This window comes from Oryctolagus cuniculus, chromosome 7, assembly GCF_051225735.1.
Source record: "Oryctolagus cuniculus isolate XC-2025 breed Fujian yellow rabbit chromosome 7, ASM5122573v1, whole genome shotgun sequence".
Taxonomy (NCBI): domain Eukaryota; kingdom Metazoa; phylum Chordata; class Mammalia; order Lagomorpha; family Leporidae; genus Oryctolagus; species Oryctolagus cuniculus.
Window position 1 is genome coordinate 62,153,171 of NC_142873.1, and position 14,651 is coordinate 62,167,821.

At 40.4% G+C, this 14,651-nt stretch overlaps 1 protein-coding gene across 2 annotated transcripts in view; it reads right to left on the reverse strand.

Annotated features, from left to right (window-relative positions):
* Positions 1-14,651, reverse strand: part of STXBP3 (syntaxin binding protein 3) — an 80,512-nt gene that overhangs the window by 12,117 nt on the left and 53,744 nt on the right. For both annotated transcript variants that reach the window (XM_070077963.2, XM_070077962.2), the window contains 4 exons: positions 13,462-13,557; positions 13,270-13,327; positions 2,674-2,739; positions 1,176-1,256 (listed from right to left, as the gene is read on the reverse strand). In XM_070077963.2, the coding sequence (XP_069934064.1) occupies positions 1,176-1,256; positions 2,674-2,739; positions 13,270-13,327; positions 13,462-13,557 (301 nt within the window). The remainder of the gene's footprint in view (positions 1-1,175; positions 1,257-2,673; positions 2,740-13,269; positions 13,328-13,461; positions 13,558-14,651) is intronic.

Below are 14,651 nucleotides of genomic sequence, written 5' to 3' on the forward strand. Positions count from 1 at the left end.
GCTATCCAGTATGGTAGCCACTAGCCACAGGTGCATACTACACACTTGAAATATGGTCAACTTGAATTAAAATGTGCTGAAGGAGCAAAATACTAAATTTTAAAGATTTGGTATAAAAAAAGAATGTAAAATATCTCAATTTTTTTAAAGATTTATTAATTTGAAAGAGTTATACACAAAAAGAAAGAGAGGCAGAGAGGCAGAGAGGCAGAGAGGGAGAGAGGGAGAGAGGGAGAGAAGGAGAGAGGGAGAGGGAGAGGGAGAGTTTTTCCATCTGCTGGTTCACTCCCCAGATGGCTGCAATGGCCGGAGCAGCGCCAATCCCAAGCCAGGAGCCAGGAGCTTCTTCCAGGTCTCCCACACGGGTGCAGGGGCCCAAAGACCTGGACCATCTTCTACTGCTTTCCCAGGCCAGAGCAGAGAGCTGGATAAGAAGTGGAGCAACCGGGACTTGAACTGGCACCCATAGGGGATGCCAGCACTGCAGGCGGCAGCCTCACCCACTACGCCACAGCACTGGCCCCCTCAATACTTTCTATGTTGATTATACATTGAAATGTAGTTACAAAAACTTAAATCACTCCATCCAAACAAAAATGCTTCAACACAAATTAGGAAGGACTGATTCTAAGGGAACATTTAGTGTTGCTGGGCAGTGATGTTTTAAGACTGCCTTGGTAGGTCCCCTTCAAAGAGTCTTTTATTCTGTGAAAAGCAACCACTGCACTTAGCAAAATCTAGGTGTTTTTTTTTTTTTTTTTTTTTTAATTTTTGACAGGCAGAGTGGACAGTGAGAGAGAGAGACAGAGAGAGAAAGGTCTTCCTTTGCCGTTGGTTCACCCTCCAATGGCCGCCGCTGCAGCCGGCGCACCGCGCTGATCCGATGGCAGGAGCCAGGAGCCAGGTGCTTTTCCTGGTCTCCCATGGGGTGCAGGGCCCAAGCACCTGGGCCATCCTCCACTGCACTCCCTGGCCATAGCAGAGAGCTGGCCTGGAAGAGGGGCAACCGGGACAGAATCCGGCGCCCCGACTGGGACTAGAACCCGGTGTGCCGGCGCCGCAAGGTGGAGGATTAGCCTATTGAGCCACGGCGCCGGCCAAAATCTAGGTTTTAAATTACAAAATTCATTCTGGAAATCTATAAAGGAAATGGATAGTTCTGACTCTGCACATACCTGCTCAGTTTTGCAGAGCTTTTCTATGTTAAGCTTGAACTTATTCATGCAATCTTCTGCTAGGTTAAGATGGACAACTTGCTGAAAAACAGAAAAAATCAATCAACAACTGAAACATTTTAATTACTTGTACAATTTGTAATATTACACTTCTGACATTGGCCTAAGGGAAAAGGTGGGCTTAGGTGAAAGAAGATAACACGAGCAAGGGAGAGAACAGCTCAGGAAGGGAAGTAAGAAGTGATGTGAGATGGCATCCAACAGACAGTTAAAAGAATGGAGATGCTGAATTTGTGTTACGCTTGTAAATAATGTAATCTAAGGTAAGGAAAATATAGTATGTCCTACAGAAAGAGTTTAAATTTACATTATTAGTTCTTGGCTAGGGTACAGCACGATATACATGAGTAAAGAATGGGAGTAGGCATTTGGTGCGGATTAAGACAGGCTTGGGATGCCTGCATCCCATACTGGACTTCCCAGGTTTGAGTTCCGACTCCATCTCTGATTCCAGCTGCCTGCCAATGCATACCTGGGGAGACAGCAGGTGATGGTTCAAGCAGCTGGGTCCCTGCCTCCTACATGGCAGACCTGGAATGAGATCTGGCCTCCTGGCTTATCTGACCTTGCTTTGGCTGTTACAGGCATCTGGGGAGAGATCTAGCAGATGGAAAAATCTCTGCCTGCCTGCCTCTGTCTCTCTTTTTGTCTCTCTGCTTTTTAAATAAATGTAAATTGTAAAAAATGCATCAGGATTATTTTAACGGTAATTCATAAAAAGAACTGGAACAGCAAAAAAAATAATAATTTACCTTGCTACACAGCTTAAATGCCTTTAAATCTAATATATAACTATTAATTTAAAGAAAGATGTAGAATTACAACCACTGGTCAATCTAGGCTTGAATTTTATTATGAGGTGAATAAATACTAAATTTATTTGTTTTGAAAAGATATAAAAAGTTTAAGCTGGATTCTGATAAATCTAGATAACATAGGCAGAGGTTGGTGTTGTGGTGCAGTGGGTTAAGCCGTTGCCTGTAATGCTGGCATCCCATACTGGAGCTTTGGTTTGAGTCCCTGCTACTTTGCTTTTGACCCAGCTCCCTGCCGATGTCCCTGGGAAAGCAGTGGAAGATGGCACAAGTACTTGGGCCCCTGTCACCCACACGGAAGATCAGATATGGCTCCAGGCTTCTGGCTTTGGCCTGGCACAGTGCTACCTGTTGTGGACATTTGAGAAGTAAACCAGGGGATGGGCAATCTCTTTATCTCTCTTCACTGTGCCTTTCAAAAATAAAATAAATCTTTTTTTAAAAGATGATTATGTAAAGAACTTACATTGGGAATCTCATTCAGGATATCTGTGAAACCTAGAGTAAGGTTTTAGAGCATAACTAACACTAAGTGTTCCATAAAACCCACTGCTAAATATAACTACTAGACTGGATAAACCAATAAATTAAAATCAATAAGGCGTCTCTACAATAGTGCTTACCTTAGTAATCTGTTTACGGAAATGGGGCATCTTTTTCATCAGTTGGGTAAGAGCACTTAGTGATGTCTAGGAAAAATCAAATATATTTTAAGTTTGATTCCATTACTCTATTTTACAACTTTCAAATCCTAGAATTTTAACTATTACCAAATCTAGTTAAATTTACTCAAGTGATAAAATAGTGAAAAAAAGCAGACCCAAGAAAAGAATTTCAAAATAACATAGGAAGGCTCTTCAAAAACTTGATGGAGGGGCCAGTGTTGTAGCATACTGAGTAGGGAAGGCTGCACCTGTGAAGCTGGTATCTCTTGTGTCCCGACTGGTCCACTTCCAATCCAGCATTCCTACTAACAGCCTGGGAATTGCAGTGAAAGATGGCTCAAGTGCTTAGGCCCCTGTACCCATGTAGGAGACCCGGATGAAGCTCTTGGCTCCTGGCTTTGGCCTGGCTCAGCACTGACCATTGCAGACATCTGGGGTGTGAACCAGTGGATGGAAGATCTCTTCTGTCTCTCCCTCTCCCTCTGTAACTCTGCCTTTCAAATAAATAAATCTTTAAATAAAAAAAATTTCATGGAAAAATAATTAAAGGGTAAGTAACTTTCATGCAAATAAATTTTGAAATGCATGCATTTTTTTTCATTGTACCAACTTTCATTGAACTTTCTGAAGATCCCCAGCATTTACATTAAAGAAAACAGAGAAAATGATGAACTACAATGGATCAAAAAATGGAAGACTAGCAGAGAATTAGGATTTACTTTTTAAAATCTAAATATCAGGGCTTCCAAGATGGTGGAGTAGGGAGGGAGCTTACTGCTCTAGTCTAAAAGATACTTTAAAAAAAGTGGAGTACAGTCTCAGGGAAAAGCTGGGAGAAATCGGCAGAGGAAACCCTACACAAATTAGAGGCACACGGTGGACCTATGTGGAGGGTGTAGATGCCCACAAGTAAGGACCCCGGCAGCCAAGAGCCTCCTCACCAGTATTGGAAAGTGAGGTGAGACCAGACCACAGCAGCCCAAGACACACTGGCACTAAAGCTCCAGGAAGAGCCTAGCGGGAACCCGGCCTGGAGCCCCATCGGGGATAGTGTATCTGCCAAACTAGAGGAGAAAAAAAAAGGAGGGACACATTTCTCTCTCCCTGATAACTTTACAATGATGTCCTGTAACAAGCTGATAGAGCGGGTGCCATTTTGGACATACATAATAGCTGTGCCAGCTTGTGTCAGTGCCCAGAAACCAGCAAAATGGAGATGCATGAGTCTGGTGGAGAGACTAACAGGGGCCTGGGAGCTTGTGACTGTGGGAGGCTTGTGTGCAGGGGCTGTGAAAAAAAACTGAGGCTGTGTGGGAGGACTAACGATGTGGCTGGGACTTTGGGCAGTCATTTGAGAGGCTCCACACACTCCCTGGTTACCAGGTGAGGGACATTGCTGGGGAATCTGAGCTTACACTGAGGACTGCACAGATCCTTTGTGTGGTCCTTGTGGCAGAGTGGATGTTATCTTATTTAAAAATGTTTTTTTAATTTGGAGATTTTTAACAAGTTATTTAAAAATGTAAATCAAGGAAGGTTAAGAATGAAAGAATGTTCTTGGTAAGGAAGGTTAAGAAGGAAAGAGTTTTTTGAATAAAGGACATGGTTTGTAAGAATTACTTTATCCTGATGGCTAGTTTACTCTATACTGGAATGGAAATGATAAAACATTTCAAGTAAGTGGAATAGGGTGTGTGGAAGTCACAGAAGGTTATAAAAGAAATTTTTGGATACAAAAGCTATTATTAATCTATTTCTCTTTGACATGGAATTAGAATCTGATCCTCTGTTAAAGCAATGAGTCAAAGTAATCTATTTTGTTCTCTTAATGTCTCTGTTAGGTTCTAATTGTTTAAAAGCAGCTGAGTTTTTTAAGAGTTACGATTTGTTTGAACCTGCTTATTCTAAAACATTTGAGTAATCACCTTGTAACGATGATCAGATCTGGTCTATATTATGTCATGATGTTTAGGGATCTTATTTCAACCAGGTATTTTAAGCCTTCTTGGCATCCTCAACAGGCATTCCAAAAAGAAAAAAAGTCAAAATTCCGAATTATTTGGACTTTGATATATCCAGTTGGGCCCCTGGAAATATCTAAGGATATATGTCTCTCATCTTGTAGAGATACCAACTAATCAGGCTATTTGGATTATATCATAAGTACTGTCAAGATGTGAAGTGGTGCTAAATTTTAAGTTTTGATAATATAAAATGCTACTGATACAAATGTCTGAAAGTTAAAAAAATCTAATGATCTTGTGATGGCTATCGTAATGAGAAAGGCCCAGAGGCCTAAAAGGGTTAAATGTTCTGTAAAATCCTATAAGTGCTTTCGAAAATACTGTGTGAAGTAAACAAGTGCTTGTTGGTTAATGAATTTATAATTTTAAACATGTCTATTTAAAGTCTTTTGTCATCCACAGTTCTGTATAGGTTCCAATGGACTTTTTCCAGCCACTTCGATTGTATTTAGTACTTTGGGATGAATCTGTAAACAGATGAAGCCAATAATGTACTACAGTTTCCAACTGAGAGAAAGTATGGTTAATTCAGGTTACTAAGAGCAGAAAGTAATTTGAATTAATTGGTAATTTTAAAAAACAGTTAAAGATTTTAAGAAGCTATTACCGGTCAGTGCCGTGGCTCACTAGGGCTAATCCTCCGCCTGTGGCGCTGGCACCCCGGGTTCTAGTCCCGGTCGGGGCGCCAGATTCTGTCCCGGTTGCCCCTCTTCCAGGCCAGCTCTCTGCTGTGGCCCGGGAGTGCAGTGGAGGATGGCCCAGATCCTTGGGCTCTGCACTCGAATGGGAGACCAGGAAGAAGCATCTGGCTCCTGGCTTCGGATTGGCGCAGCGCTGTAGCAGCCACTTGGGGGGTGAACCAATGGAAAAAGGAAGACCTTTCTCTCTGTCTCTCTCTCTCTCACTGTCTAACTCTGTCAAAAAATAAATAAATAAATAAATAAAAAAACAAGCTATTACTGAAATTGTTTTATTATTCTATCTTCTATGTTATGTTATACATGTATACAAATTATATGTCTACATGGAAAAATTTATTAAGAACTCTGCTTTAATTGGCTTATAGATAAAAGATTGCTCATAAATTTAAATGGCTAAATTAATCAGATACATTTTGACTTATGTGACCTGAATCTCTGTATCAGACGTTTTAAATCTGTTGGTAGAAAGAAATGAAAAACGTTTTTATATGTTTGTGCTTGAGTTTGCTGGTTAAACAAGCTACACATGTTAGATATTTAAGAGATGTTCCCAAATACATGTATTCTTAAAATTTATAGAAGGCATTAGACCTTCTGGTAAATGTTTTCCTAAGTTGTTATTTAATAGTTGAAATTGCTTGCCAAGTTTTCATTTGATATTGCTATTGTCAGTAAGTGATATGGAAGTGGCTTCCTCATTTCTCTATTCTAAGCCGGACTTCTTCTCTCATTTCTCTATTCTCTTCAAGGTAGGAAACTAATTCTATTCTGAAGGACTCTCTAGGATGTACAATTTGACCTCTGGACCTTATAAAAGGGATGACTAACATTTTCTGTAATAGCATAGCCAAAGTGAGAGCTTAAATTATAATTTCACAGCTAGATTTACTTCACCATGGGCACAGTAAACAGGCAAAACCTCCCTTTCGGACCAAAGGGAGAGAAAGTTTTAAAGTGAAGACATAGTTTTACTCAAGGGCATTGTCTACCTTAGGAAAAACCACTATCAGAACAGGCCTGTGACTACAGACTTCAAGTTGAGGCCCCTGAAGATTAGAGATGGGACTGGAGCGCCTCCTTGACCTGCATCCTCTGGTCTGCTTTAACAAAAACCAGGAGAAAGGAAAGCCAGGCATCAGAAGCCATGTAAAGATAGGTGGCAGGCCTATTAAAGCAGGCTCTGTGATCTGCCCTCAAAGAGACCCAATAGGCCAGTCCACTGCAGTGGCTTTCAATGTGAAAAGCCAGGTCTTCAGCAGAAGTTAGCTTATGAAGAGCCCTGACAGCTCTGCTAGCCAAGAGTTGGGTCACCAGAAATGGAACTGCCCTGCAGTCAAAGGATGCCCAGGTTAGAGCCACAGATCTTGCTGGCTCTAAGCTGAAAAGCCCTTCACTTGGCCCAGCTTCCAAAGTAACCACCGCTGCTGAGGAGATGACCAAGTAGGGTCAGCAACACTGAAGGCAGAACTGCAAATTTCCTGTAAGAGATGCCACCTGCCTTTACCTGGCCAACTCACCTCCCAGGCCAGCAAGGTAATGAAAGTCAGCAGGGTGCCTACCCCAAGGAGGTTCACACTTCCCTTAAGATGTACCCCATGTGAAGAGATAAGTCTGGGCCTCGTAACTGACAAGGCCTTAAAGCGCAACTGATTATCATCAGGCTCCTTCTTCCATTTCTATTGGCCTCTCAATCAGAAAACTTAGTCATAGGTTAGACAGCAGTTCTCTTAGGTTCTCTAATAATGATGCTGTCTTTTGTTCTAGACCCTATCTAGTCCATCTGAGGCCTCATTTCTTTGTAATCATAGCCTCTACTCTTACATAATGGCTCTACTCCCAACTTGTATGTATTGATGGTCCTTCTCCCCCACTTAATGTTGTATGAGTGTTCAGAATTTCTCTACAGACAAACCCCCTACCTGAAAAAGATGAGTGGCTTTTCTCCTGGTCTTGGTTGGGATCAGCTTTAAACCATGTCCATCAAACAGTCTTTACAAGGGTCCAGAGACACCCCCCATCATTTCCTCTCTATGAAATCCTCTCATTATTTGGTTAATGCCACTACCAGAACCATTGGTTGCTATTCTCACCCTGTCTTTATACTACCATGTCTGTTTAAGTGTTTACAGCAGGTGATAATGGAATGAACCAAGGCCTTCACCAACCAGGTGGTCAACCAAATGATGCTACAGGGTTACACTCGGCTCCCCCACCCCCAGGATACACAGCCTTGAGACATCACCACATAACAGCAGAGAGTATCCCGTTGCCCTATATCAGCAGGAAGTAGCTCTAAAAACAGATCATCGTCCCTCTACCCTTCCTGGACTTTTGGGGCTGATATAATCCAACACTTGCTTTATGAAAAACAAAAGGAGGGAATGTTACTAAAGTGGTACCATCTTCCTAAGCCCAGCCTGGCTTACTAGAAGTCAGGTGACCAAATGGTCCAACAGAGCCTCGGGCAGTCACTGAAGTCATACATAAGAGTGTTAATTGTTAAATTAACAACAGGAGTCACAGTGCATTAACTTCCCATGCAGGACCTCTGTCGTCAATGAGTTGTATTATGAGAGTTAACTGTAAAACCTGCTCTCAAACAGTTTTGTGTATGTGTGTGTGCAAATTGTTGAAATCTTTACTTAGTACAGAGTTGGTCTTCTGTGTACAAAGTTAATTAAAAATGGGGCTGGCACTGTGGTGTAGCAGGTAAAGCCACCGCCTGTAGTGCTGGTATCCCATATGGGCGACGGTTCAAGTCCCGGTTGCTCCACTTCCAACCCAGCTCTCTGCTATGGCCTGGGAAAGTGTGGAAGATGGCCCAAGTCCTTAGGGCCCTGAACCCACATGGAAGACCTGGAAGAAGCTCCTGGCTCCTGGCTTTGGATCAGCACAGCTCCAGCCATTGTGGCCATCTTGGGAGTGAACCACTGGATAGAAGACCTCTCTCTCTCTCTGTCTCTGTCACTCTGGCTTTCAAATAAATAAATAAATCTTTAAAAAACAAAACAAAACAAAAACCAAAATAAACCAAAATTAACTGAAAATGAAACTTAATGGAGAATGGGACTGAGAAGGGGAGAAGAAGGTAGAGGGGTAGGAGTCTGGGTGGGAGGGTGGATATGGTGGGAAGAATAAGTGTATTCCTAAAGTTGTACTTATAAAATTTGTATTTATTAAATAAAAAGTTTCTTTGGGGAAAATAAATCTTAATGTCCTGGAAATATAAGACTTTAAATTAAAAAACAGAACAAATAACTTTCACACATTGCTGGTGGTATTGTAAAATGGCACATCCACTTTGGAAACATTTGGAAGTTTCTTTTAGCTTAAACATATATGATAAACTTCAATCTTAAAAGCTCATCACATATATGTTTAAATAATCTCATGCTTAAGTATTCATCCAAGTAAATGAAAAAGTCTGTTCACAGATGGGAGTGTCTGACATGAAAAGTCTGAATGTTTAAAGTGATTTCATTCATAATTGCCAAGAACTTGAAAAACCTAAAATGTTCTTTAACTGATGAATAAATAAACCATACATAGTACATCCATACAATTGAATATTATTTATCAATAAAAAGTAACGAAACTATTGTTATAGGCAGCATGGATGAATCTTAAATGCATCATGCAAAATTAAAAAGGCAGATTGTATTATTCTATTTATAGGACATTCTGGAAAAGTCAAAACTATAGGGATAGAAAATAGATTAGTAGTTTCTAGGGGAAGAACTGCTGGCTGATGTTTGCAAAGGGACACAAGAAAATGTTGGAGGGTGATGGAAGTGTTCTATATCTTGAATGTGGTGGTAGTTATTAGAATATTCATTTGTCATAGAACTACAGACTACATATACAGCATATATAACTACTCTAAGAACTATGTACTATAATGGGTGAATTTTACTTTATATTTCAATTTTAAAAAGAATACAATGAATGAGTTTAACAGGAAACCGAACAGAACGAAAGACAGAAGCAGGGGCCTGGGTTGTGGTGTAACAGGTAAAGCTGCCACCTGTAATGTAGGCAACCCATATGGACACTGGTTTGAGTCCCGGCTATATCACTTTGATCCAGATCCATGCTAATGAGCCATTTGGGTAGTGAACCAGTGGATGAAAGATCTTTCTCTGTCTCTCCCTCTCTCTCTCTGTAAATCTTTTGAATAAATAAAATAAATCTTTTCTTCTTCTTCTTTTTTTTTTTTTTTAAGAATTATTTACTTATTTGAAAGTCACAGTTACAGAGAGAGTAAGAGATGGAAAGAGCTCTTCCATTCACGGGTTCACTCTCCAAATGGCCGCAACAGCCGGAGCTGGGTTGATCAGTAGCCTGGAGCCAGAAGCTTTACTTCATGTCTCCCACATGGGTGCAGGGTCCCAAGCACTTGGGTCATCTGCTGCTGCTTTCCCATTAGCAGGGATCTGGATGGGAAGTGGAGCAGCCAGGAATGGAACTTACTCTCATATGGGATGCCAGTGCCAGAGGTGGCAGCTGTACTGGCTAAACCACAGCATTGGCCTCTAAAATAAATAAATAAAAAAGACATATGTAGGGGACTTAAAGTCAGGCTAATGGAAAATATTCAAACAAAACAGGTACAATTGGGGAAAAACAAAAAAGAAAACAATGCAAGAGATAAAGTTCAAAACATCTAAAATACACGTGACTGGGTCCCAGAAGGAGAAGAGAGAACAGGACTAAATGAAAATGTCAGGGGGCTGGCACTGTGGTGTAGCGGGTAAAGCCGCTCCCTACAGTGTCGGCATCCCATATGGGCACCAGTTCTAGTCCCAGCTGCTCCACTTCCTATCCAGCTCTCTGCTGTGGCCTGGGAAAGCAGTAGAAGACGGCCCAAGTCATTAGGCCCCTGCACCCTTGTGGGAGACCTGGAAGAAGCTCCTGGCTCCTGGCTTCGGAAAGGTGCAGCTCTGGCCGTTGCAGCCATTTGGGGAGAGAACTAGCGGATGGAAGACCTCTCTCTCTCTGCCTCTCCTCTCTCTCTCTCTGCCTCTCCTCTCTCTCTCTCTGCCTCTCCTCTTTGTGTGTGTAACTGTGACTTTCAAGTAAAATAAACAAATCTTTCTTTTTAAAAGAAAATGATGGTCAAGATTTTTACAAATGTGATGAAAATTATTAACCCAGTGATTTGAGATATTCTGCAAACCCCAAGGTGATAAATATCAAGAAACCCACACTATATTAAGGCATATCATAGTCAAATTGTTAAAATTCAAAGATATTTTTATCAATAAGGACATTTTATCTTCAAGAAAATGGTAATACATGACTGCTGACTTTACCAGAAATTATGGTTAGCCAGAGGTGATGTACTGAAAGTTTTAAATTTGTGAAAGAAAAAATAAATATTGCCCATCTTGAGTTTTAAATTCAGAAGTATCCTGAAAAACTTGCAAAACAAAGCTGTCTTCATTAAAAAAAAAAAAAAGTTGAGTGAATTCTTCAATCCAACCCAGGTATATAAAATGAAAATCATAAGGAATAAATAGTACCTGACTGGATAAATATGTGGGTAAAACAAAATTCTACTGAATATTTAAAGCAAAAACATCTTGAGTTTGCAATACATGAGATAATAGCACAAATGAAGGGGATAAATGGAAATGAATTATGACTTTTCTAAATTACTCAGGGCATGGCAAATATATACTGTAAGGTGGATTGTGATAAGAGATTTATTATTAAATACCACATAATAACTGAAGGTGGGAATAGTATACACCAAAAAAAACCCAATAAAGGAGTCAGAAAAGAATAGATAAATAGAAACAGGATACTAGATATATCCTTAGCTATATCAATAATTATATGAATTACATCTACAGTCTACAGAATTCCATTCAAAACTTTTGGACTGAATAAAAAAATGAAACTCAACTGCAAACTCTAATAAATGAACTTTAAGCAGAAAGACACAGGTAAATGTTGGCAAAAAGTACACTATGCAAACAACAGTCAAAAGAAAGTAATATCAAACAATAACTTTAAAACAAGAAATACTGCAAATGATAGATTTTTACGATAATAAAAGTATAAACTCAATAGAAAGATAACTATATTAAATGTATAATGACCTAATTAACATAGCTTCATCAACTAATTTAGCTTCAACAAGTTAAAGAACTGAAGAGAAAAATTCAGTCATAATCACAGTTTTTAATATAACACTCTCAGTAACTGACAGAAAATGTAGAACAAAAAGATCAGTAAAGGTGTGAGTGTTTGGTGTAACAGAGAAGACACAGCTTGGGACACCCATTTCCCATATCAGAGTACCTGCATTTAATAGTCTGGCTCTACTTCCAATTTCAGCTTCCTGCTAAATGGGAGGCGGCAGGTAATGGCTCAAGTACTTGTGTCCCTGCCACCCATGTGGGGGGGCCAGGACTGAGAACCTGGCTCCTGGCTTTGTCCTAGCCTAGTTCTAGATGTTGCAGGCATTTGGGAAGTCAATCAGTAGCATAAGATTTCTTTCTTTCTGTTTCTCTATCTCTCTGTCTGTCCCTCTGCCTTTCAAACAAATGAAAAATAAACCACCTAGTGACACATTTCTCAAAGTAGATCCCTATTGTTAAATAACAAATAACTGCCTATTTATAAAACGGTATTACTAATATACACAAATAAAAAAACTGAACTACTGAAATATATAAAATGATGTCTCAAAAATGTAATTCTAAGTGAAAGAAGCCAGACATCCCACATGGGTGCTGGCTTGAGACCTGGCTGCTCCACTTCTGATTTTTTTTTAAAGATTTATTTATTTATTTGAAAGGCAGAGTTACAGAGAGGCAGAGCCAGAGCCAGAGGCAGAGAGAGAGAGAGAGGTCTTCCATTTGATGGTTCACTCCCCAATGGCTGCATCAACTGGAGCTGTGCTGATCCAAGGCCAGGAGCCAGGAGCTCCTTCTGGATCTCACACATGGGTGCAGGGACCCAAGCACTTGGGCCATCCTCCACTGCTTTCCCAGACCATAGCAGAGAGCTAGATTGGAAGTGGAACAGCTGGGACCCAAACCAGCACCCATATGGGATGCCAGCACTGCAGGCAGTGGTTTTACCCACTATGACACAGTGCTGGGGTCCCAGGTCCCTTCCAATGAGCTTGGGAAAGCAGTGGAGGATTGCCCAAGTGCTTAGGCTCCTGCACCCAGGTGGGAGACCTGGAAAAAGCTCTGGGCTTCTGGCTTCAGCCTGGCCTGCCCCAGCCCCAGCTGCAGAGGCCATTTTGGGTGTGAATCTGTGGGTGGAAGACTTCTCTCTTTGTAACTCTGCCTTAAATTTTAAGTAAAAATAAATAAATAAATAAATAAATCACATACTATATGATTCCATTTATATGAAGGTCAAGAATAGGCAAAACTAATCTATGGTGATAGAAAAGTTTCCCTCTGGCAGGGTACTACTACTGATTGGGAAACAGCAGGAGGGAACTTTCTGGAATGATGGAAATGTTGTATATCTTGATTTTAGGTAGTGGTTTCACACATAATAAAGTTATCCATCAAACATTTAAGACTTGTGCACTTTACTGATATAAATTACACCTCAAAATGAAAATCTCAACAGTGCACTGATAAAATTGCCTAAATGGCCATTTAAAAATAAACTTTAATGAAACAAGACAGACAAAATGGTGTCAACTACTGAAACAAAATTAATGGGCATATGGAAGTTTGTTTTCTCCACTTCTGTGTATGTTTTTAGAACTTTTCCAAAATGGAAAGCTAAGTAAAATAAAAATTTTAAACTTTAAATTCACCTTTACCATTATTCTAAAAGTTAAGTAAGATTCTTACCTTTCCTTCTGTTGCTTTCTTTGTTGATGAAATTTCCTTCATAAGCTTGGGAATTTCTCTGTAAAATTGTGAGAGAATTTTTAAAACTTCTAAGGTGTAATTCTTTAAAGACTATTTTAAGGTTTCAAAATATACTACCACTTATTTAGCATCTAAAACATACAGAATAAAATTAAAATGGGTTCCACATACTCTAACACAACTGCTATATGCCGATGTCGAATTCTGACCCAGAGGTCATCTTCTTCTTCAAGGACTGCCTCCTTTTCTTTTCCATCTGTTTTATATCTATAAGACAGAAGCGTGCGAATTTTTGATTTTTTCCCTTAAAAGAAGAATCATTTTTACAAACAGTTGTTTTTTTAAAAGATTTTATTAATTTAAATGAAAGGTAGAGTTGTAGACAGTGAGAGGGAGACAGAGAGAAAGGTCTTCTATCCACTGGTTCACTCCACAAATGGCCACAGCGGCTGGAGCTGGGCCGATCAGAAGCCAGGAGATTCTTCTGGGTCTCCCAGGTGGGTACAGGGGCCCAAGAACTTGGGCCATTTTCCACTGATTTCTCATGCCGTAAGCAGAGAGCTGGATCTGAGGAGAAGCAGCCAGGACTAGGACCTGGCACCCATATGGGATGCCAGCACCTCAGGTGGAGGATTAACCTACTTCGCCACAGCACCAGACCTTAAACAGTTCATTTTAAGACATACTTCAAGAAACTAAAAAGCTTATATACTCAATTATTTAGCGGAAAGCTTTATATGCTGGGCTCAGTGTTGTGTCAAGGGGGGGTTAAGCTGCTGATGCAGGCATCCCATACTGAGTGTTGGTTTGGGTCCAGGCTGCTCAACTTCTGATCCAGCTCCCTGCTAAAGCACCTGAGAAGGCAGTAGAAGATGGCCCAAATACTTGGGCTCCTGCCACCTACCCTGCCACCAATGTGGGAGACAGGATGGAGCTCCTGGCTCTTAGCTTCAGCCTGACCCAGACCTGGCTGTTGTGGCCATTTAGGAAGTGAACCAGTGGATGGGAGATCTCAAACTCCTCCCTCCCCCAAAGTCACTCTATCTTCCAAATAAATAAATATTAAAAAAAAAAAGCCAAAGGTACTATGCCTAGCAAGACACTTTTACTTCCAAATGTTAGATTTAGTTGTTATAGCTCAACAAAATAGTCTCTTATGAAGTAAAAATTCAATGTCTTAAAATAAACTTTTTAAAAAAGATTTATATTTAAGTATTTAAGAGGCAAATTGATTGTATACCTCTTCCATCATTTTTCAAGATCATGTGGTCCAGCCATACTGGCTTGCTGGTGCCACAAGCAGAGGCTTAGCCTATTATGCCACAGCACCAGCTGCTACCATCAACTTTTTTTTTTTTTTA